Below are 24410 nucleotides of genomic sequence, written 5' to 3' on the forward strand. Positions count from 1 at the left end.
TTCTTCACAGGGCGACTCGACGCAAGCCGACCATGTGCCAGCATCGCATGTGTGTGTGTGTGTGTGTGTGTGTGTGTGTGTGGACAGATGGGGGAGGAGACGCTTCTCCTGCTTTCTCCGAGTGATTTAAAAGCAGGAAGAAAGCACTCATCTCATTTATCGCTCTCTTGTGTCTCTGTACCGTATCACTAAAGCAGAAATCACATACATGCGCAATGAAACATGCACTAGTGTCAAAATGTTGGCTGGTAAAAACATAATTTCATAAATCTATACTGTTTTGCATGATGTTTTAGATATTGTTCATACTAAATCTAAATCAAGATTTTAATGTTGTTTATATGTCTATGTGGTGTTTTTAATATGCTTTAAGACAAACCATGTGTAAATTCATATTTACTCCTATTTTCTCCTTAAAACTGCAGTGAATCAAAGACAGTCTCAAAAACACGGTTTGAAATCGCTGGTGTTTCTGACGTCACAAACTACCTTGTAACCAATCAGATCAACGTGTGATCGTCAACGAGTGGATCTCTGAGCTGGAGTGAGTGAGTGAGTGGAGGCGGGGCTCTTTTGCATATTCATAGAGCCGCGAATACTAAATGAGGCAAGTGTGAAGAGCTACATTCTTTTTTAAAGGGAAAAAAACTTTAAATATGTCATTTTGATGATCAATGATGAGTTGTAATGGATGAAATTATTGACTACAGGGTGACTTGAATACTTATGAATCCCAGTACAGAAAAGTCCATTATATAATTAAAACATCAGCGAATTCAGACCAATTTTGACAATTTAAAATTGAAATGCTTTTATTGGAAGATAAGGATATGTAGAAACCAATATACCAAGCATTGCTAACAAAATACTGATATGTAGAAGCCAATATATCAAACATAGCTAATAGAATACCGATATGCAGAAACCGATATAATCAAGCATTGCTAATACAATATAGATATGTAGGATATTAAACAAAGCTAATAAAAAATTTATATGTAGAAACCGATATCTCAAGCATTGTTAATAAAATTCAGATATGTAGAAACCAATATTTCAAGCATTGCTAATAAAATACAGATATGTAGAAACCGATATATCAAGCATTGCTAATAAAATATAGATATGAAGAATGTCAAGCATAGCACATAAAATACTGATATATAGAAACCGATATAACAAACATTGCTAATAAAATACTGATATGTAGAAACCGATATAACAAGCATTTGCTAATAAAATACTTATATGTAGAAAGAAACCGATATCTCAAGCATTGCTAATAAAATACCGATATGTAGAAACCGATATATCAAGGATTGTTAATAAAATACAGATATGTAGAAACCGATATTTCAAGCATTGCTAATAAAATACTGATATGTAGAAACCGATATATCAAGGATTGTTAATAAAATACAGATATGTAGAAACCGATATCTCAAGCATTGTTAATAAAATACCTATATGTAGAAAGAAATCGATATATCAAGAAATGCTAATAAAAATAAAACATTTTGATACTGATAATTATTTTTAAGTTATATTATTTAAATATCATAAATCTATAGATTTGCATGATTTTTAAAAAAAAAAGTATTATACTGAAGCTCTAATCTACAATTTTCCATGCAAATCTGTAAAATTAAATATTAAAATATTATAATATAAAGCATAAAAGATAAATAATTGTAACACTTAAAAAAGACCATTATCTACTTAAAACATCAGTGAATTAAGACCGATATTGATGATTTAAAATGTAAATGTTTATATCGGTTGATATGGATTTATAGAAACCGATATTTCAAGCATTGCCAAAAAAAATGTAAAAGACATGTGCACTAATCTAATGACTAATTCAACAAAGTTAATTAAGAACATTGATCAAGTGATGTAACACAAGCAGCTCCTGAATAATTCATGAGAGCATCTGCATTTGCTAATATTGGTGATGAGGAGATAAAATTAATATTATTAAAATGAATGTGCATGTCAAATATATGTAAGTTGTATCTATAAATGAAAACACAAATGACACACAATCTAATGTCAAACAACAATCTGCAATACTAGATACACACACCAAATTTATATGAACAATAAAATGTCAAACTGCTATAGATATATAATTTAGATATCTATAGCAGATATATAAATAAGATATATAAATTAGATATTACAATTTATTTTTAGAGTAGAAAAATAGTAGCATTGATATTATTTGCACCCAATATCGACTGGTTTTCACCTGATATTCAGGGGAAAAACTACAGATATCAAAAATAAAAAATAAAAAGCAAATGTTATATTTATATGGTCACTAAAGCATAATGCATCTTTAATACAATCTTCAAAAACAAAACCCGCTGACTTTAACATCCAGTGAAGAATCTAATGACTTATTCTACAAAGTAATTTAAGTTAATTAAAAACAGTGTTTAGTAATTTAACAAGGAAAAGTCACGGAAATTCCTGAATAATTCATGAGTATCTGCAAAATATTCCATAAAAATCTGCATAAGTCTGCTAATTATGACCTAAAATGAATGACAGAATTGTGTCAGCGCATCTCAAAACAGTTTCCGTTTTGTGATTGTAAAACATTCCCAGAAAGAATTCACAATGAAATTCCAAACTGATACTAAACTACAACACTAGATACAAACAACCAGTAACAAAATGACCATGTAAGAAAGTAAACTGAGTCTAAACGACAGAGCGGACGTGGAATAAAAGCATGGAAAAGTGGAATAAAAAGCGGAGCGTTGACCCCAAACAGAGAAGGGGTCAGAGGTCAGGATCAAAAAAAGCGCATGTTCATTCACTCGCGCAGGAATGAAACACGAGAAAGGAGTGTATAAAAGCGAAGGCAGCGGGAGCATCCTTACCTCGGATAAGTAGAGGAACGCGGGAGGAGCGTGCAGGGAATGAGGCATCAGCCCGGACCCGGACAGAAGCACGCATGCAGAGTTTGCCATGGAGCTCAAAGATGAAGATTTCCACATTTAACCACTGACAGGCACACACACACACACGGCTCTCTCTGTGTCTCTATCTGTGTGTCTCTCGCTCCTGCTGGATGAGCACGGCTTCCCTCGCTCGCTCTCTGTTTACTCTGCACACAATAAAGATCACTTAAACATCCACATGCGGAGGTGGGAGGTGCATGAGAGCAGTGTGTGTGTGTGTGTGTGTGTGTGTGTGTGTGTGTGTGTGTGTGTGTGTGTGTGTGTGTGTGTGTGTGTGATCGTATAGCAGCGCTGCGTGTGTGCTTTAATTGCCCACGACCCCCTTTAGAGCCCAACACTCACAAAGACCCCTGAAATCACACTCAAGGACAGACACACACACACACACACACACGCACACGCGCTACGACTTCTGCTGCTTTTAAAGCTAATTATAGTCACTACACATCCTTAACATGACATTCATCATTTTGCTTCGATGCAAAACATCTAAAAAAAATACATACGTTAAATACACTCTTAAAAAATAAAGGTTACAAAAGGGGTGTTTTCACAGTGATGTCATTGAAGAACCATTTTTGGTTCTCTAAAGAACCTTTCAGTGATCAGTTCTTAAAAGAACCTTTTTTTTCTTAGTGTGAGGAACATTTTTTATGATTTAAAGAATCGTTTTTCCACCATAAAGAACCGTTTGTGGAATGGAAGATTCCACTGATGTTAAAGACAACAATAAAGAACCTCAGTTTGTAAGAGTGCACATTTTTACTTCATCTATGATTTTTTTTAGTTGTTTTGCATTGACGCATCAGCTAAATGATGAATATCATGTTAAGGATGTGTAGTGACCTTGTCACCGAAGGAAGGTCACTTCTGCCATTGTTTTTCGAATCAATGTGTCTCAACTGAAAGCTTTACATGAATTTTACAATATTTTCAAGATTTAGCTTCAGGAGTGCAATTTTTTTTTGCAATTAATAAGCTTTATATATAAAAACAAGTTTAATATATAATCTCTAATTGATTTAAGGCCCGTTCACACCAAGGACGATAACTTTAAAGATAAATATAGATCTAAAAATCGTTCTCAATATGAAATAATAGTAGAGTCCACAGCACAAATATAACAGCAAAGAGAAACAATATCAATTGAATCACTTTCAGAACGATTTTTTTCCCCAGCTGATGAACGATAAAACCATTGACAGTCAATCAGAAACCATTCTGCTTTAAAGAACTCAAGCATTTAAAGCGGCAGACGACAAAACTGCAGCGCGCGCTTAGAATAAACAGAACGATATCGTGAGTTGGTGTGGACGCTAATATAGTTATCGTTATGGTAATCTTTAAAATGTATCGATTTTGGTGTGAACAGGCCTTTACACTGTTAAAGTTTTTCTCAGTTGCTTTGGTGCATTTCTCAAATCATCCTTAATATTTGCAAATAAGTATGTGCATTCTCAAAACAGTTCGTACAAACAGCACCACACGCTGGATTACCCGCAAAAGACTGTAACTTACTCAAAATCTTTACTTCAACTTACTCAAAATCTTTACTTCAACTTACTCAAAATCTTTACTTCAACTTACTCAAAATCTTTACTTCAACTTACTCAAAATCTTTACTTCAACTTACTCAAAATCTTTAGTTCGTCTCTCAAAACTAAGTATTTATGTCAATGAACAATTCAGTGCCATCAAAATGAAAAGTGTTTGTGTCATTGTTCAAAACAAGATAGTCAAAATGCTTAGTCATGTTGTCAATAAAACACTGCACTCTGTTAATATTACCTGATGTAAACTATGGCAACAGTTTGGAGTTACTGTATTGAAATGTACAAAGCTGCGCCGTTTCTGTATGCCATTTCAAAAGTACAAATTTGCACACTGTACGTGAGTTATTGATTGAAAGAGACTGGATAGGATTTACAGTTACACTTTTACTAGTGGTCTGACCAAAAAAAAAAAAAAGTACAATATTATGGTGATATAGAAAAGAAATGGGGGCACAAAGGCGAAAATACAACAAGGCAAACACAGGATAGGCTGAACTTTGCTTTTGCATGCAGCGCTGTATATATGCTTGCCAATCGAGACGCGACGTTGAGCTATTTCAGAGAACTGCTTTCTCATTGTTTGATCCACATTCTCTTCATTAGTGAAAGTCAAGGTTCACCCGCACAAGTCTTCAATTCATGGCACATTTACAAAAAGTCTAATAGACATGTGTAGAAAATATGCTTGACAGTTTATGACAACTAGATTAAACATTTTGCATTTAATGACTTATACGATGAACTAATGACTAGATGTTTTGAGGGGTAAAGACTATTGCACAGAGAACTATTTAATACATTTTGAGCAACATGGCATTAGCAACTGATAATGCAGGAAACCGCAGACAATTGTACATAATCAATCGCATGAATGTACCAAAGCAATCGCAACTTGTTCAAAAGAATGAGAAACTGCTTTTATGATGTGATGATGTGGAGGTTGAACAATTCGTTTCTGATCTGAGAAATGCACCAAAGCGACTGAGTAAAATATTCATTCAAATATCATTATAATTTTGCATACAGACTTCTGTTTGGTCATTTATTTTTGATGCTGCAAAGATGGTGTTACTTTAGACTACCATTCAAAAGTTTTGGGATCAGTACAAAAAAAAATAATGCTTTTATTCAGCAAAGACTTTAATTGATCTTCTTTTTTTTTAAATGACGGTAAAGACATTTATAATGTTACAAAAGAGTCCTATTTCAAATAAATGCTGTTCATTTGAACTTTATATTCATCACGGTTTCCACAAAAATATGAATCAGCACAACTATTTTCAACATGAGGATAATAATAAATGTTTCTTGAGCATCAAATCATCATATTAGAATGATTTCTGAAGGAGCATGTGACAAAACTGGAGTAATGATGCTGAAAATTCAGCTTTGATCACAAGAATAAATTACATTTTAACATACATTCACATAGAAAACATTTTGATTTGTATTAATATTTCACAATATTACCGTTTTACTTTATCAAATGAATGGCGATGTCACAGTCCTCGTCTGCACCTGTCTGTCCTTGTCTGCACTACACTTCCCAGAATCCTCCTTGTCTCCACACCTGAACTCACTCCCTCACTTACCAGCCTGTTCCTCGTTATCATCATCTGTGTCACCTGTCTTCACATCATTATGGTTCATTTGTCTCTGTATTTAGTTTCTTCTGTTCAGTCTGTCTTGGTCGGTTCTCGTCTATGTAAAGTTAGAGTGTTTTGTGAGTGTACCCTCTGCCTGCCTGTACCTGTTTGTTGTTGCTTTTGAGTAAATCTTTGAATTGGAGCTTTTTTGCCTCAGCCTGTCTTCATCTACACCACAACCGTGACAGAAGAACCGACCATGAGGAAAAGGAGGGTTGGCAAGAAGGCAGATCACTGGATTTCCCAGGATGGGCGATCACTGGAGGAGTATGTGGAGGTCTATATCAACCTGTATCAGGACGTGAGTAGAGATGAGGAATCTCTCAAGCAGCAATTCTGGAGTGGGATAGACGATCTACTCGCCCAGATGCTGCTGTTGGGAGATCTTCATCTCCCTTTTGTCGAGTTCATCGACCACACCTTGTGGGTTTGTGGATCCTCCCTCACTGTGGGCCCTGAGTCATGTTCTGCCGAGCCTGAGTCTGAGCTTTTTGACGACCTTCCTGAGCTTCTTCCGCCAGAGACCGTCCAGCCAGAGACCGTCCAGCCAGAGACCGTCCAGCCAGAGACCGTCCAGCCAGAGACCGTCCAGCCAGAGACCGTCCAGCCAGAGACCGTCCAGCCAGAGACCGTCCAGCCAGAGACCGTCCAGCCAGAGACCGTCCAGCCAGAGACCGTCCAGCCAGAGACCGTCCAGCCAGAGACCGTCCAGCCAGAGACCGTCCAGCCAGAGACCGTCCAGCCAGAGACCGTCCAGCCAACTCTGGAGGAGGCAGTGCTCCTTGTGAGATCCATGGCTGTTTTGTGTGTGTGGGCAGCACACACATTCGTCACAGCCCATGAACCTTGCTCGAAGTCCTCTTCACCGCTGGTCCCGTCCAGCACAGAGCCTTCACCGCTGGTCCCGTCCAGCACAGAGCCTTCACCGCTGGTCCCGTCCAGCACAGAGCCTTCACCGCTGGTCCCGTCCAGCACAGAGCCTTCACCGCTGGTCCCGTCCAGCACAGAGCCTTCACCGCTGGTCCCGTCCAGCACAGAGCCTTCACCGCTGGTCCCGTCCAGCACAGAGCCTTCACCGCTGGTCCCGTCCAGCACAGAGCCTTCACCGCTGGTCCCGTCCAGCACAGAGCCTTCACCGCTGGTCCCGTCCAGCACAGAGCCTTCACCGCTGGTCCCGTCCAGCACAGAGCCTTCACCGCTGGTCCCGTCCAGCACAGAGCCTTCACCGCTGGTCCCGTCCAGCACAGAGCCTTCACCGCTGGTCCCGTCCAGCACAGAGCCTTCACCGCTGGTCCCGTCCAGCACAGAGCCTTCACCGCTGGTCCCGTCCAGCACAGAGCCTTCACCGCTGGTCCCGTCCAGCCCTTCTGAGCCTTCACCACTGGTTCCGTCCAGCCCAGAGACTTGTAATGACTCTGTCACTCTCCCCATTAATTTTTTTGGGGGGGGCCATAGGCCCTCGCCGTGGGCGCCCAAGGACCCACGGCCGCCCGAAGGGTCCTCACCGCCATGGCCGCCCGAAGGGTCCTCACCGCCATGGCCGCCCGAAGGGTCCTCACCGCCATGGCCGCCCGAAGGGTCCTCACCGCCATGGCCGCCCGAAGGGTCCGCACCGCCATGGCCGCCCGAAGGGTCCGCACCGCCATGGCCGCCCGAAGGGTCCGCACCGCCATGGCCGCCCGAAGGGTCCGCACCGCCATGGCCGCCCGAAGGGTCCGCACCGCCATGGCCGCCCGAAGGGTCCGCACCGCCATGGCCGCCCGAAGGGTCCGCACCGCCCGGGATGCCCGAGGGTCCGACCGTTCCACCCTGGACGCCCACGTCCTGCTCCGCCCTGGCCACGCCCACGTCCTGCTCCGCCATGGCCACGCCCACGTCCTGCTCCGCCATGGCCACGCCCACGTCCTGCTCCGCCATGGCCGCCTGGTCCATCCTGGAGTCCATCCTCCTGCACCCGGTCCGCCTTCCCGTTACAGACTCCAGGATGCCCACCCTCCCACCCCTGTTTTAAGGCGTGGGGTCACGCCAACCGGGAGGGGGGAGTAATGTCACAGTCCTCGTCTGCACCTGTCTGTCCTTGTCTGCACTACACTTCCCAGAATCCTCCTTGTCTCCACACCTGAACTCACTCCCTCACTTACCAGCCTGTTCCTCGTTATCATCATCTGTGTCACCTGTCTTCACATCATTATGGTTCATTGTCTCTGTATTTAGTTTCTTCTGTTCAGTCTGTCTTGGTCGGTTCTCGTCTATGTAAAGTTAGAGTGTTTTGTGAGTGTACCCTCTGCCTGCCTGTACCTGTTTGTTGTTGCTTTTGAGTAAATCTTTGAATTGGAGCTTTTTTGCCTCAGCCTGTCTTCATCTACACCACAACCGTGACAGGCGAGCAGAAAAGCCTTTTTTTCACAAGCAATAAAGCATCTTACTGACCACAAACTACTGCATGTTAGTGTTGGATGGAGAAGAACACGTAAGATCAGTTTCAAGAGTGTGTAAAGAGTCGCTTCAGAATGAAATCAATCACACAACTAGACCTGTCTGTCAACAAGCACCTCAAACGTGCTCAACTTCTGCTCACGACAGAGCGTGTCACTTACAGTACACTCTCTAGATGCTTCATGCACCATTACAATCAATAGATTCACAGTGCTCTCTGACGCCTAGTAAGTGCCCTTAAGCATTCATTCCTGTCTACAACAACAACAACAACAACATGCACACTGAGCGCATAATCGTCTCATTCAAAACTAAAACACAAAACATCACTATTCAATCTAACAAACACTGATGTTCCCTTCAGGAAATACATATCTATTGTTCAGCTTGTTGAAGTTTTTATCAGTGCAATACTGTATATCTAAGGGCATGAAACTCGATCACAAACAAATATTCTATACAGTCTGCACATTAAACTGAGATGTATAAGTATTTTAACAGCCAAATCGAGACAAAATCCCGGATGGATAGCAATAATAACCTTGATTATTATGTTATTCATGTGCAGATTTTCTTTTTAAAGACTGTTACCTGTTTACATCCACTCACACATAAGCGGAGGCATCAATCAAACGGTGTGTGTCAGTAACAGATGTTCTGTGTAAGGGGCCCATCACACACACATACACACACTAATGTGATTTCACTACAAATTACATCACTGCGACGCTGTCTCTCTCAGTGTGTGTGTGTGTGTGTGTGTGTGTGTGTGTGTGTGTGTGTGTGTGTGTGTGTGTGTGTGTGTGTGTGTGTGTGTGTGTGTGTGTGTGTGTGTGTATCTGTCCGTTCAGCAGCAGATTTGTCTGCGACACTGATGTGTTACACTTCATTTGAGCTGCACAACTGCGGCATCTCACCCTCATGCGATCACATGACCACACACTCGCCTGTCAGGGATGTTAACAGAGAGGGTACACATCTAAGACCAAAACCACTGCTTTAACAACAGTTTAAAGTCAGCACGAAACGGACGTTGCACTGTTTTTTTTCTTCTCAACAGTTACGTATATCCGAGTGAAACGGCTTCTGGAACAAGAACAAATGTCTCAATTTGATTTTCTATGAAGCAAAAAGCAGTTTTTTTGTAAATGTTTCAATGTCTTTAGAACTAAATTAAGTGTGCAACTGTGTGTTACATTACATGACATTACATTAAGTGCGTTGCATTTTGTTTTTTGTATACTGTTTGTTATTTGTAACACATTTTTTGTTAATAATATATATGTATATTTTTAAAAAACAAGAACAAAAGTTGGAGGGGGGCTTGATTTGGGCTGTGGTGAATTGATTGGATGGTTGTGGTTTGCTATTGGCTGATCTCATGTGATTGACAGGTTGCCCCGCCCTCGTCATCAGAGAAAAGAAGAGGGTTGGGAAGTTTACGGGGAAGATTGTGAGGAACATAAATAATGAATTATAATAAATTTATAATAAATACTGCAATATTCCCCAAAAAGATATAAGAATACTCCACTTTTTGGTTTCATGGCGTCTTTAATAAGCTAAAATGTGTTAATGCAAGTTAAAAACTAAACTAAAAACTAAAGATCTTCATGTTGCAGCATCTGAAACTGTACAATGGGGTTGGTTTACACATGAAACCCTCTCAATCACCTGTCAGATCTTGGACAGCAGTGATTCTATTGGCTGATTTGACAGGATGTGCGTTTGCATGTAATAGGCAGTATGAAACAGTGGATTTGAATGAAATATAAACCAAACTAAATTCCAAAAAAGTAAATTATTGAAATAAAAACAAATAAATAATTTGTGCTATTTTTATTTTATTATGTCTAAAAATGCATCAAACTGTTCAGCATCTCTCAGCATTATCATTGTGTGTTTAAGGCAAGATTTTGGTCAGTTTTGCTTCAATGTCTTCTTCCAGTCTAGTGGAAAGAAAGCATGCAAAGTACACATTTAAGTGTTTATTTTTTTAGACCATGTTTTATCTATTTGGGTCTGTAGATTTTAAATACAATACATTTCTTTAAAGTTGTTGTTTTTTCTCTACTTCAGCATCACTTATATACACCAAACTTTACAGTTTTATTCCTATTCCTATATAAAGGTGACTTTATTCCTAAAAGCATGTTTTTTTTCTGGCTGTTGGCAGTATTTTCTGATTTAAAGAGTGATTTTAAGATAATGCCTAATTTGAACCTTTATAGAACATCTCAGAAAAACTTGTAATACAAAACAAGTTTGTCTTAATGTACTGTGATTAATAAACTGGGGAAAGTATGGTGATATTTAGTAACTGTTTCAAATGAGTTATGTAGACAAATATAAATGTCGTGTTTATGTATACATTTATTTACAAAACTTTTACAAAAAAAACTTTTGATCTAAAGGCTTCTGCTTAACCTGTTAACCTTCAAGGCCACTTTTGAAAAATCCCCAGAAATGGCATACCCAAACTTAAACAGATACAGTTCATAAACCCTTTGCACTAAAAGCACAAGTATGATCTCATTTGAAAGCTGACACCTAGTAGTTTATTGTAAATGTAGAAATAATTATTGTCATAATGAAAAAAAAATGTTTAAATAGCTTCAAAGTTTTGTAAAGTTATTAGAAATTTACTTTTATGAAACATCTTCATAAAAATAAAATTGAAGTTGGCCCTGGAGGAATCTAGAAATGCACTGCAGCTAAAGCCATATGTGTGACCATTTTATATTTAAAATCTGAAAATGATAAGTCTAAAACTCTGTATTTAGTTAAATGTTTTTCAAGATCATGTCAAATTACTTTATTTTGATTAGACTCTAAATATATATGTTTCAAATGGGTTGTGCAGACAAATATAAATGTGTTGTTTACATATATGTTTCTTTACAAAACTTGTACAAAAAATGTTTTATCTAAAGGCTTCTTCTTAAATGCTTCAAATAAGTTGTGCGGACAAATATAAATGTGTTGTTTACATATACGTTTCTTTCACTATCCATTTCTTTACAAAACTTCTACAAAAAAATGTAAAGGGTTTCCTGGGGGTTCAAATAAATAAAATAAGAAATTTTATATAAAAAAATATGAAAAAAGTAATAAAATCTAAATAAGCATAGCATATCATGTGACATCAGAGAACTGTGAATATGTGAGCGCATTGTTAAATTATTGAAATATTGACTTAAAATACCATGGGGTACTTCAAGAAAATATGTCAGGTGGTTCACCTGACAAAAGAATACCTGATCTAAAATGTAATATAATAATATAGTAATAAATAATGAGTAAACGTGTCCAATCGTTTGACTAGTAGCTTAACGTTTACATTTATTCATTTAGCAGATGCTTTTATCCGAGGCGACTTACAAATGAGGAATTCAACTGATTACTTTTCAGCTGTTTCTTCAATACGGTCATGGACTTGACGTTCTGGATAGGGTAGTGAAGACCAGCTTTACTAGTTTTATTTTAATTCAGAATATTATATTGACAATGTAGCAGCATCATTGATTTTGACAGCTGTTAATGAACATCTGTGTCAAGTACAGCCTCTTTGTGTCTAACTCAAATGTTAAAAGCATGTAACTGTCAATTTGTGTGAACGTTTAGTAAGCAAAAACCATGAAAATGTGAAGGTTTCAAAATAAATCATGAGGGATAGTCTCGCAGGATCATGTGGTCATACTTTGGGTTAAAAAAATTTAGCTGAATCAGACAAAACCTCAATTTGAGAACATTTACATTTAAGATTCATAAATAAATACTATAGTTTTATTTTAGTTGTATTTTAGTTTGGAGTCATTATATTTAGCTTCACTTCAGCTATTGAAGTCTGAAGTCGTTATATTTAGCTTCATATATAAGCAATGCAAGTCTATGGTATGTGCTCATTAACATTGATTTGTGTGTGTGTGTGTGTGTGTGTGTTTTCAGCAGATGGTTTCTCATCCATCTGCTCTCAGACACACCCTGAGACACATCACTACACAACCGAAACTATATACCCTCTATATCATCTCGTTCTCTCTCCATTAGGACACTGAATGAGCCCAACATACATTCCCTCACTGAGTCTGTGTGTGTGTGTGTGTGTGTGTGTGTGTGTGTGTGTGTGTGTGTGTGTGTGTGTGTGTGTGTGTGTGTGTGTGTGTGTGTGTGTGTGTGTGTGTGTGTCTGTGTGTGTGTGTGTGTGTGTGTGTGTGTGTGTGTGTGTGTGTGTGTGTGTGTGTGTGTGTGTGTGTGTGTGTGTGTGTGTGTAAAACTACAGTCACTCAGAGTGTTTGTTCATGGTTGAGCAGGAAGACGAGACATCTGCTGTGATCTGCTGTATAAAGTGCAAGAAAAGTCAAAGAAAACAACTGCAGATTTCCTCAAAATGACACACAAACACAGAGAACTGCACAAAACTCTCCGGCACATTAGATGCTTCACAGAAACATTTGTTTTAAGACGGTTATTTATATAATATGGGAGGATATATAGATAGAAAGATACATCATGAAAAAAAAATAGATAGATAGAATGATAGTTAGAAAGATCTATAGATATATAGATAGATGGCTACATAGATAGATAGATCGAACGATAGATACATAGATAGATGGATAGATGGATAGATAGTACGATAGATAGATAGATAGATAGATAGATAGATAGATAGATAGATAGATAGATAGATAGATAGATAGATAGATAGATAGATAGATAGATAGAATGATAGACAGAACGATAGATAAAACGATAGATATAACGATAGATAGAACGATAGATAGATAAAACGATAGATAGAACAATAGATCGATAGAATGATATATAGAATGATAGATAGAACGATAGATAGATAGATAGATAGATAGATAGATAGATAGATAGATAAATACAGTAGATAGATAGATAGATAGATAGATAGATAGATAGATAGATAGATAGATAGATAGATAGATAGATAGATAGATAGATAGATAGATAGATAGATAGATAGATAGATAGATAGATTCCTGTTTAAGAGATACTCATGCTTCTTCATAGTACACTGTCAGAGATGTACAGTATATTGTGATGAATTACTGTCCAAAGTGTCAATACCGTGTCCATCACATGATCATGTCAAGCCCTCTGTCCAACAGACTCTTAGACTCCAGAAAGAACTTTATATTCACACACACACAACATCCAGTCCTGCATCTCACGCTTTAACCTCACAAGCTAATGCCAGGCACTATTTTTAGACGTTGTTTCCTCCTTATGGGTACGAAACGTTAAAATTTAATGTGCAACAAGAAAAAACCAAATGACTGGTTTAAATAGAGCCGTATTGTGCTGGAGAGACGCAGCCAAGAGGAACATTCAGGGCAAGTGAAGATTTGAGTGGAAATGGCAAAGTGATTCAGGGGAAACACACACACACACACACACACACATACACACACACACACTTTCTCTCCTTCTTCCGGTTGAAATGTTTTTGTCTTTGTGGATCTGAGTGCAAAAACAGCCTGCAAAGATCTGAATATCATCACGCACCATCATTAGTATCACGCAAAAACCAACACAAAGTTCTCCATCAGAGACACAACAACACTTATGATGTATGTATGTGTGTGTGTGTGTATGTGTATGTGTATGTGTATGTGTGTGTGTGTGTGTGTGTGTGTGTGTGTGTGTGTGTGTGTGTGTGTGTGTGTGTGTGTGTGTGTGTGTGTGTGTATAAATAGACTAGAAACTGGACTAGAAACTTCCCAACCCTTTGTTTTTATATATTACTTACTTCATATAGTTTTATTTTCCATAACTGTTCATAACTATCGTGCTGTAATGAGTCAAAGCCAGGACTCTGGATATGATGCGTATCCCTAGTTCGATTTAACTCCAAAACTACTTCCACTACTCTTGAATTTGACCAGGAACTTTTGAGAAAACAGCCAAAAAGTGAATCTGCGGGATCTCGCTCAGTATCTGTAAATCTCACGTTCCCTTCAACTAAACACTCCACCAACGAATGACTGTGTAAGAAAGTGTGAAGACGTTTTAAATATCATCCGCATCTACTGTAGTTTGAGAAGCTCTTCAGGGACGTGACACGCCACGTCTCGTTTATTAAAGCACTCAAATATACGCGGACAGCTTCATCAGCGCGGGACGTCTTTATAAAGACTCAAAATTCACGGTGTAAAAAACACAACATGAAGTGAGTCTTCTCAGTCTCTCAGTAAAAATATAACACACTCCCACCGTGACTTTCTGCTCTCAACACACACATCCATCTCGGCCTCGGACGCGGCCCTTGATTAGCACCATAAACTCTCCAAAAATTGGTCAATATCCCATAACACTAATGTCACTCTGTGCTCACATTTTACAGCCCTCTCTCACACACACACACAGTCAGCGCATCACCACAGGGCTTTACTGGCCCCCGGCGTGACTGTATAAAGCAAATTAAACAGCTTTACGACCCTTAATGGTCAAACGCTTTTGAAGGAAAACACGAGGCTGGGATGCTGGACGAGGCTCACATATGACATCATTCATTTGACACCAGACCCTCACACTCACACTCGGTTTAAAGAGGACCGATCAAAAATCGCTGATGTTCAAAAGGCCGAAATGTGCATTTATTCAAACAAAACTACAAGTTAAACGAGTAGATCACTTCAGAATTAAAATTTCCTGATAATTTACTCTCCCCAACGTCATCCAAGATGTTCATGTCTTTAATGTCTTCACGCAATCACGTTGAAAGGTCACACGTGTTCTGTAAACCCGAATAAGTTGGCAAAACTCAAAAAATGTAAGGCAATCAATTACTTCAAAATGTTTAAGTTAAGAAATTCAAGTTTACTTTTGTATAATTGTGTACTCATACATTTTACTTGTTCTTAACTTTAAATGTTTAAGTACACTAATCCATACATTTAAAATCAAATTTTCATGTAACCTCAATGTGAATATTTTTATTAGTATAAACTTTGCTAGCTATAACAAGCTAGTTCATTAATGCCAACTTGCTAATTTGTCAAAAAAACTATGCATCATTTGCAGCATATAAAGCTTTTAACATACTTGTTCTCAAAGCAAGCCGCATGCACCACTTGTCACCATATTAATCACTACTAAATCTCCCAATTAACATTAATCTTGGACAAAAAAACACATTATATTACACTTAATTGTAGCGTTTACTCTCCGTTTCAAATGCCTTGGGCAAAGCATGCTGGGAAATAGAAATCCCAGCCGAGTTAAAGTTAGTTAGCGTAAATTAAAAGAAATCCTTTCATAAAACTCAAAACAATTAAACAATTCGGTTTACTTAAAATATATCCGTCCTGTGAACTTGAAAGAAAAAGAAAGTGCTAAATACTCATAAAAGTTAATTTGACTGAACTAATTAGTTTAATTTAAGTTTGTCCTACCCAATTATTTTGAGCGTTAGGGTTTACCCCTACAACTCCAAAATAGTCTGTCATCATTGTTTTACCTTTTTATTTTTTTATTTCTTTGGTAAATGCCGTTTGACTTAGTCTTTGCACGTTCGCTTTGTAAACACTAGGTCAATATTTTCGCCTACGTCACACGTGACCTGTCCACTTTATTACGTAATCGCAGAGCTAGTGCAAGATGAGCATTTGTGGTTAAAAAGTATTTATACTACAGGGTCGTTGAAAGCTTGAATCTGATTGGTTGACGAACGTTCTAAGGTGTGAAATTATTTTCAGGGAAACGTACGGCTAAAGTAGTTCCAGGCAGGTCTTGACCGCATTACAGCTCCATATCACTACGCGTAGTCAACTGTAATAACGGGCAATAGGATACAATTCATAACCAGAAAAGACATGCAGGCATCCATGCGCTTGATCTGCAATTTTCAATGTCTAATTTCACAATTAATGGAAACATGCAGTTTAATTTGAATAAATAAAGTATATAGTCTATACTCAATAGACAATTAAACTGAATATATAAATAAATTGATAGTCCTAATGCACGGGTTTCCGTAATTATTGCAGATAATATAACAAAAAAATAATTATTGATAGGCCTACTTGTTAAAAGGGCTTTGTGTTTCATTTATTAGGCTAGACTACTGTCAATAATAGAAAAAAAATAATGAAAAAATTAAAACGAATTGAATAAATAACAACACTGACGCCCATGCTTTTCTGTCTCATTATTGCAACATCTCTCTCTCTCTCACTCTCTCTCTCTCTCTCTCTCTCTCTCTCTCTCTCTCTCTCTCTCTCTCCCTCTCGCTCTAATAACTGCTTTAATAACTGCATTAATAACTGCATCCATCGACAGGCGATGGTAAAAGTCAGTCTTGAATGTTTCAGTCAGTCTTAGTGTGTCCCATCATTAGTCTGCTGTCAGTGACTCAAACCTCTGTTACTAACTCTAAAATGACGTTTTGGAATTAGCAACGGAGGCAAGGGATTAGACGCATAAGAAATGAATCCTACATACAAGAGCGTTTTAATGACAAAAACTTGACAAACGTCTTGAAATACATCATCTGAACAATGTTTCGAGGTGTGGTAACTGTAGTATAAGCGGAATAATCGACTCCGGACGTTGAATTATTAGAAAAATAACACCCGCTTCGTGTCCTGACCGCATTACCACCTCGGGTGTGCATTATTACTCTAATGATTCAACGGCCTGCCGTCAATTATTCCTTACATGATTTTTTTTTTTTTTTAGAAAATGAGCCATGGTTTGTCTAGATAAAACTCTTATTCCTCGGCTGGGATCGTGTAGAGACTTTGAAGCTGCAATTAGGACCTTCAAACCATTGGAGAGAATATTATGGAGAGAATCCTGGAACGTTTTCCTCAAAAACCTTAATTTCTTTTCAACTGAAGAAAGAAATGAACATGAACATCTTGGATGACGTTGGGGAGAGTAAATTATCAGGAAATTTTAATTCTGAAGTGAACTACTCCTTTAAGCACATTCATCTCTGAGCATTCACCAAAGTTTCAACATTGTTTGGCCAAAATAAGTAATGTTTGGCTGCTAAAATCACTGTAACACATTATGGTAAATCTGTGCCAATGGATCAAACACGGGTCGATGTTATTGGTCCCTGTGGAGCGCCGGTCTCGCAGTTAATGGCCCCACACCAAGATGGCGTGTAACGCATGAAGATCAAACTCAATGGTGAGTCATATTGTTAGCGCTGTGGCGGCTGACAGACATTAGACTCTCTTTCTCTGTGTGTGTGTGTGTGTGTGTGTGTGTGTGTGTGTGTGTGTGTGTGTGTGTGTGTGTGTGTGTGTGTGTGTGTGTGTGTGTGTGTGTGTGTGTGTGTGTGTGTGTGTGTATAGATTGGTCCGGTTCGCCATATGCACGAGAATCTAATGACGGCAGGTGCGATCGCAGAGGTGAATTTCTGCACACAAGTCGACGCTCTCAGAATGTGATTTCCCCTGAGCAGCCGTTGCTCTCGGTGGACGTGTGTATGAAAATCTCGCAGTGAGAAGATGCTGTTAGTGGTTAATCAATATGAGGCAGGTGTGGGAGCGGAGATGTGGTCAAAACACAATCATCCTCTAATCTCATTCCACTCACATCCTGCAGGGGAAAATTACACACAACAAGCCATATGTTAAAAATACAGATAATTAATGGTGTTTAACCCCGGCGCCTCAAACTATTGCTGGAATCTGGCTGATGTTTCTAATGTTTAAAACAGATGAGGAGTGTTTTTGGGTCGCATCCTCTGGGAATCACTCCGGATTGACCAGGAATCTCGTTCACATATTCAAACACGAAACGCTCTGATGTGGAAAACGCTTTTCGTGATTGATGAACGATAGAACGATAGATAGAACGATAGAACGATAGATAGATAGAACGATAGATAGATAGATAGAACGATAGATAGATAGATAGAACGATAGATAGATAGATAGACAGACGGACGGACGGACGAACAGACAGACAGACAGACAGACAGACAGACAGACAGACAGACAGACAGACAGACAGACAGACAGACAGACAGACAGACAGACAGACAGACAGACAGACAGACAGACAGACAGACAGACAGATAGATAGATAGATAGATAGATAGATAGATAGATAGATAGATAGATAGATAGATAGATAGATAGATAGATAGATAGATAGATAGATAGATAGATAGATAGATAGATAGATAGACAGATAGACAGATAGACTGATAGATATAGATAACGATTGACAGACAGACAGACAGACAGACAGACAGACAGACAGATAGATAGATAGAATGAGATAACTATAGATAGATGGATAGATGGATAGATGGATAGATGGATAGATGGATAGATGGATAGATGGATAGATAGATAGATAGATAGATAGAATGAGATGATAGATAGATAGATAGATAGATAGATAAATAGATAGATAGATAGATAAATAGAGATAACTATAGATAGATAGATAGATAGATAGATAGATAGATAGATAGATAGATAGATAGATAGATAGATAGATAGATAGATAGATAGATAGATAGATAGATAGATAGAACGAGAGAACTATAGATAGATAGAGAGAGGCAGAGAGAGAATGAGAGAACAAGAGATGGATAGAGGCAGAGAGGAAGAAAGAAAGAGAGAGAATGAGAGATGGATAGAGGCAGAAAGAAAGAGAGAGAATGAGAGAACAAGAGATGGATAGAGGCAGAGAGGAAGAAAGAAAGAGAGAGAATGAGAGATGGATAGATAGAGGCAAAAAGAAAGAGAGAGAATGAGAGAATGAGAGATGGATGGATGGATATTTAAGGAGTTTTTAACACTCTTGTTTCTACATTCCGTCTCTCTCTCTTTTTCTCCTCTACTACCATCATCCGTTGTTCCACAGTAAAGCCTCTGTTCTCGTCAATTATTCATCACATTCAGAGCAGGACACAAACACCACCTCTTTCTCTCTCTCTCTCTCTCTCTCTCTCTTTCTCTTTCTCTCTCTCTCTCTCTCTCTCTCTCTCTCTCTCTCTCTCTCTCTCTCTTTCTCTGATGAAACGCAGCCCATCAGGGTTAAATCTGATCTCATGTTTTGTCTCAGTAATGTCTGGTGTGACTCGATCACCTGAGTGTTTTCTTTCAGCAGATGGAGCTCCATTCAGAGAGATTAATGCTGCTGCGTTTGAGCCCCTCAGAGGGTGTGTGTGTGTGTGTGTGTGTGAACAGCAGGGGACAGAGAGCCCAAGGTGTCGCCCTCAAACTGAACATCTGTTTCCTGAATAAATATTCTAATGAGGAGCGAATGCGCTAAATTCCCACACTGCACTGCAGTGCTGCCGGCCTCCCCAGAGACCCGTGGAGAGACAGGTAACACCACACACCTGTACACACTTCACCTCCACACTCACACACTCACTGCAGTCTCAATGAGAAGAACCGCAATAGACCATAGACTGTGTAAAACAATGGACGTAGTGTCGGACGTCACCCGTAGTGTTTCTGAAGAGCATTTTTGAAGCACAAAGTAGGCGGAGCCGTCCGTCGCCATCTTGGCAGAGTGTCAATCCCGGATAACCGAAAATGGGCGAAGAGGCGGATTAGCTGAGGTGACGTGACGCTAACAGACAGCAGACAAACGGCTAGTACCGACATCAGCGGCCATCCAACTGTCACTCAAGTGGCCACGCCCCCTCAATTATGCACTACTTTAAGGCTTAATATAATTTAAAAGGATGAGTTATAAAAAAAAAATTCACGCCCCGCACAGTTGTCATGAAGGGCAAAATTAGCTGTATAGACCAAAACCACTTTTTGTACCAGGCTGTAAACATATTTTTTTCTGCTGTAAAGTTTTAGCATTTTAACATGGGGGTTTATGGGATTCACTCTCTTTTGCAGCCTGTCTTTCAGTGGCCAGTCGATGAATTGCAGTTTAAGTCACTTCTGTGTTGGATTCAAGAGAGAGGCTGGAAAGTTGCCGCTTGCAATATACTTCAAACATCTATTTATGATGTATCCGTGCACGTCATTATTATTAATTCATGTTCCTTATAATCTTAAATCAGAATCACTTCCCCTCCTCTTGCAACATCTCTTCTTTTCTCTGATGACGAGGGCGGGGCAACCTGTCAATCACATGAGATCAGCCAATAGCAAATCACAATCATCCAATGAATTCCTCACAGATAAAAGCAAGCCCCGCCTACATTTGTTCTTGCTCCAGAAGCCGTTTCACTCAGATATATGACACAATAGTGAAGAAAAGACTAGCGCAACTTCTGTTCCATGCAGACTTTAAAGGCCCTAACAGCCAGAAGCTGCTCACATTTACTCATTCCTTATTCTGACTATATTCCACATGATTCAAATAAAGTCTGAAATAACACAAATGGAAGTCTGGGAATGATGTTGTGATCAAAACGTGTGATGCAACTCAAAACTCTCTTATTTTTGAGCTTCTTCTGTGTCTAGATTTGAGCTCTGCATAATTTTTTTTATTTTTAATATCAAACAAATTCTGAAAATCTCTATATAATTCAAACTTTTTGCATTTAGACTGATGCACCAATAATTATTTTAAATACAGTTGGTTTTCTTTCAAACATTTGATTTATTTCAAATAACTTTATTCTTAGCAAACAAACAACAGATATTTAAATGATATTATAACAAAAATAAAGTTATTGTGGAGAGGTTTATAGGTTTGATCTCTTAAACTAACTATAAGTGATAATAGTGATGCTTGACTTAAACACCACTAATAAAGTGTTTTCATTCATTAACTATATTTGATTAAAATAATTCAAATGTAACTTGTATGTAGATGCATAATTGGGTGAGTTTATGAACTCTTCATGACACTTCTATTTCACTATCCACTACAATGCATTCTTTTAAAAAAAGGAAAGAGGAAGAAAAAGATTCTTTGGATCTAAATGTTCGTCAATGCATCAATAAAAATCAATAAAGTTAATCAGCAAAGCTTTGTAAGAAAGCCAAACGTGATTAAAGTAATGATCAATCCATCATTCAGCAGTCTATGCATAAAAGGTGTGGATTGTATAGTGTAAATCATTACAGAGAGTGCAACGTATTTTGTGACGACAATGCATTTCTGAAACAGGATTTGGACATTTTCTGTGGAAAATACCAGTGGTGTTTGTCTGTGGAAAGTCTGTGGGATGTTTCCTGAAGCGTCTAATCAGTTAGTATCAGCACAAACTCTCCTCAACAACGCACATGATTTGAAGAAAAGGTATTCAAATGAAGCGTTTTCTTTTAATCCAACCGAACCTGATCCAACCAAAGTGTGAACGCACCCAAAAACGCTGAATGCATAAATCACTAAAGAATTATCTCTCTCTCACACACACACACACACACACACACACACACACACACACACACACACACACACACACACACACACACACACACACACACACACACACACACACACACACACACACACACACACACACACACACACACACACACACACACACACACACACACAAAGAGATTTTCATATTTACACTAGATAAATTGTGTGACTTCAGTCTCTCTCATTCAGAGTTTTCTCTTCTAAATTAATGAGTTGAACTGCAGTGAAGAGTGTGACAGACAAATCACAAACACACTCGAAATCAGAATCAGTGCACAGGATTTACAGGAAAAACAACCCATAGAGACCATGAAAAACAGCACAGATTCTGAACACAAACACACACTATTAAATACAGCACAGAAGGTTTACGGGACGATTGTGCTGATTCCATATACACACACAATCACACTCACACTCACACTCACACTCACACTCACACTCACACTCACACTCACACTCACACTCACACTCACACTCACACACACACACACACACACACACACACACACACACACACACACACACACACACACACACACACACACACACACACACACTTCGGTTCTGGGGTCAGCGCTCATGTTCATCTCAATGATATTGACACTTGGTCATAAGTGAACGTCTATGACCGTACGGGAACATCTCACTCCGTCACATAATCCAAACCACTCGAGGAAAATCACAGAATACAGAGAAATTAACAAAAATGAACTCATTTGAAGCTCACTGAGACTGAACGAAACACATCTGAGAAATATGTCCACTCGTATTGAGCTTCTTCTGTTTCTACCACTCTAACACAGAAACGCACTCCTGGATGAACAAGAAATCACACACCAGATGTATTCTGTGTCTCAGTTGTTTCTCCTAAACACCAATGAGCGTGAATGGAGATCAAAAAGAGACTTTTGCTGAATTCTTACGATTTCTCTACTGAGAAAAACACCCGTATTCTCATACGTGTCTCCTCTAGTTTCAGAAGAGATCTTAATTTTTATTTCTTTTGATTTTAGGAGAAAAATCTGAGATCATGTTAAGACTGAGAAACATATTGAGTTCCCTGAGAAATGAAAGAGCAACAACTGAGCAATGACATTTCCCCAAATCGCCAATAGAAAAGAAAAATGAGAAAGGAGATCTCTTCGAGGTTTCAAATGTTGCTCCAAGACATCGATGAGATTGAATAGAGCGCAAATGGAGTCGTCTTTTTCACAGATCTCACATTTCTCCTCTAGAGCTTCAGAAGAGATCTCAAATTTGATTTCTTTTGTTTTCAAGAGAAACATCTGAGACTATGTTGATACCAAGAAACACATTGAGTTCCCAGAGCTATAAAGGAGCAGCATCTGAGCAATAAAATTTTCCTAAATCGGCCAGAGAAAAGAAAAAAAACGCAAAGGAAATCTCACTGATGTCTCAAATCTTTCTCCAAGACATCAATGAGATTGAATGGAAAATAAATAAAGTCATCTAGTTAATAGATCTCACATATGTCTCTTCAAGAGTTTCAGAAAATATCTTAATTTGTATTTCTTTAGACTTTTGGAGAAACATTTGAGATAATATTGATAACCAAGAAACAACACAAGTGAGAAATTAAATTGTGTTCATTGTGTTCCCTGAGAAATAAAAGAGCAACAACTAAGCAATAACATTTCCCCAAATTGCCCATATAAAAGAACAATGAGAAAGGAGATCATTTTGAGGTCTCAAATGTTTCTCCAAGACATCGATGACATCGAATGGAGCGCAAATGAAGTCGACTTTTTCACAGATCTCACATTTCTCCTCTAGAGCTTCAGAAGAGATCTCAAATTTGATTTAAACAGAAACATCTGAGACTACGTTGATACCAAGATATACATTAAGGTCCCTGAGCTATGGAAGAGCAACATCACATTTTTCGAAATCTCTCTCCAAGACGTCAATGAGACTGAATGAAGAGAAAAATAAAAAACAGATCTCACATATGTCTCTTCTAGAGTTTCAGAAGAGATATTAATTTGAATTTCTTTTACAATTTTGGAGAAACATTTGAGATAAAGTTGATACCAAGAAACAGCACAAGTTCTCTGAGCTATGAAAGAGCAACATAGCATTTTCCTAAAACGACCATAGAAAAGAAAAACCACAAAAGGAAATCTGACTAACGTCTCAAATCTTTCTCCAAGACGTCAATGAGACTGAATGGAGAGCAAATAAAGCTGTCTGCCTAAAAGATCGCACATGTGTCTCTTCTAGAGTTTTACAGGAGATCTCAATTTGTATTTCTTTTGATTTTTGGAAAAATAAAGTTGATACCAAGAAACATACTCATTTCCCTGAGCCATGAAAGAGCAAATTCAGAGCAATAAAAGTTTTCTAAATCACCCATAGAAAATAATAAATCACAAGGGAAATCTCATTGATGTCTCAAATCTTTCTCCACGACAGAGCAAATGGAGTCACTT

The 24410-nt window shown here is 38.5% G+C and overlaps 1 protein-coding gene across 5 annotated transcripts in view; it reads right to left on the reverse strand.

Moving 5' to 3' along the window:
- rbfox3b (RNA binding fox-1 homolog 3b) overlaps positions 1–24410 on the reverse strand; it is a 210836-nt gene that overhangs the window by 103848 nt on the left and 82578 nt on the right. Inside the window, exon 1 of one of the 5 annotated variants that reach the window (XM_077202263.1) lies at positions 2892–3120. The exons of the other annotated variants lie outside the window; for them this stretch is intronic. Within the exon in view, the coding sequence (XP_077058378.1) occupies positions 2892–3008 (117 nt within the window). The 5' untranslated portion in view covers positions 3009–3120. Of the gene's footprint in view, positions 1–2891; positions 3121–24410 lie in introns of those variants that run through there. 5 annotated transcript variants of the gene reach the window in all.

This window comes from Siphateles boraxobius, unplaced genomic scaffold (assembly GCF_051911475.1).
Source record: "Siphateles boraxobius isolate OS27281-9 unplaced genomic scaffold, OSU_SipBor_1 49, whole genome shotgun sequence".
NCBI classification, from domain to species: domain Eukaryota; kingdom Metazoa; phylum Chordata; class Actinopteri; order Cypriniformes; family Leuciscidae; genus Siphateles; species Siphateles boraxobius.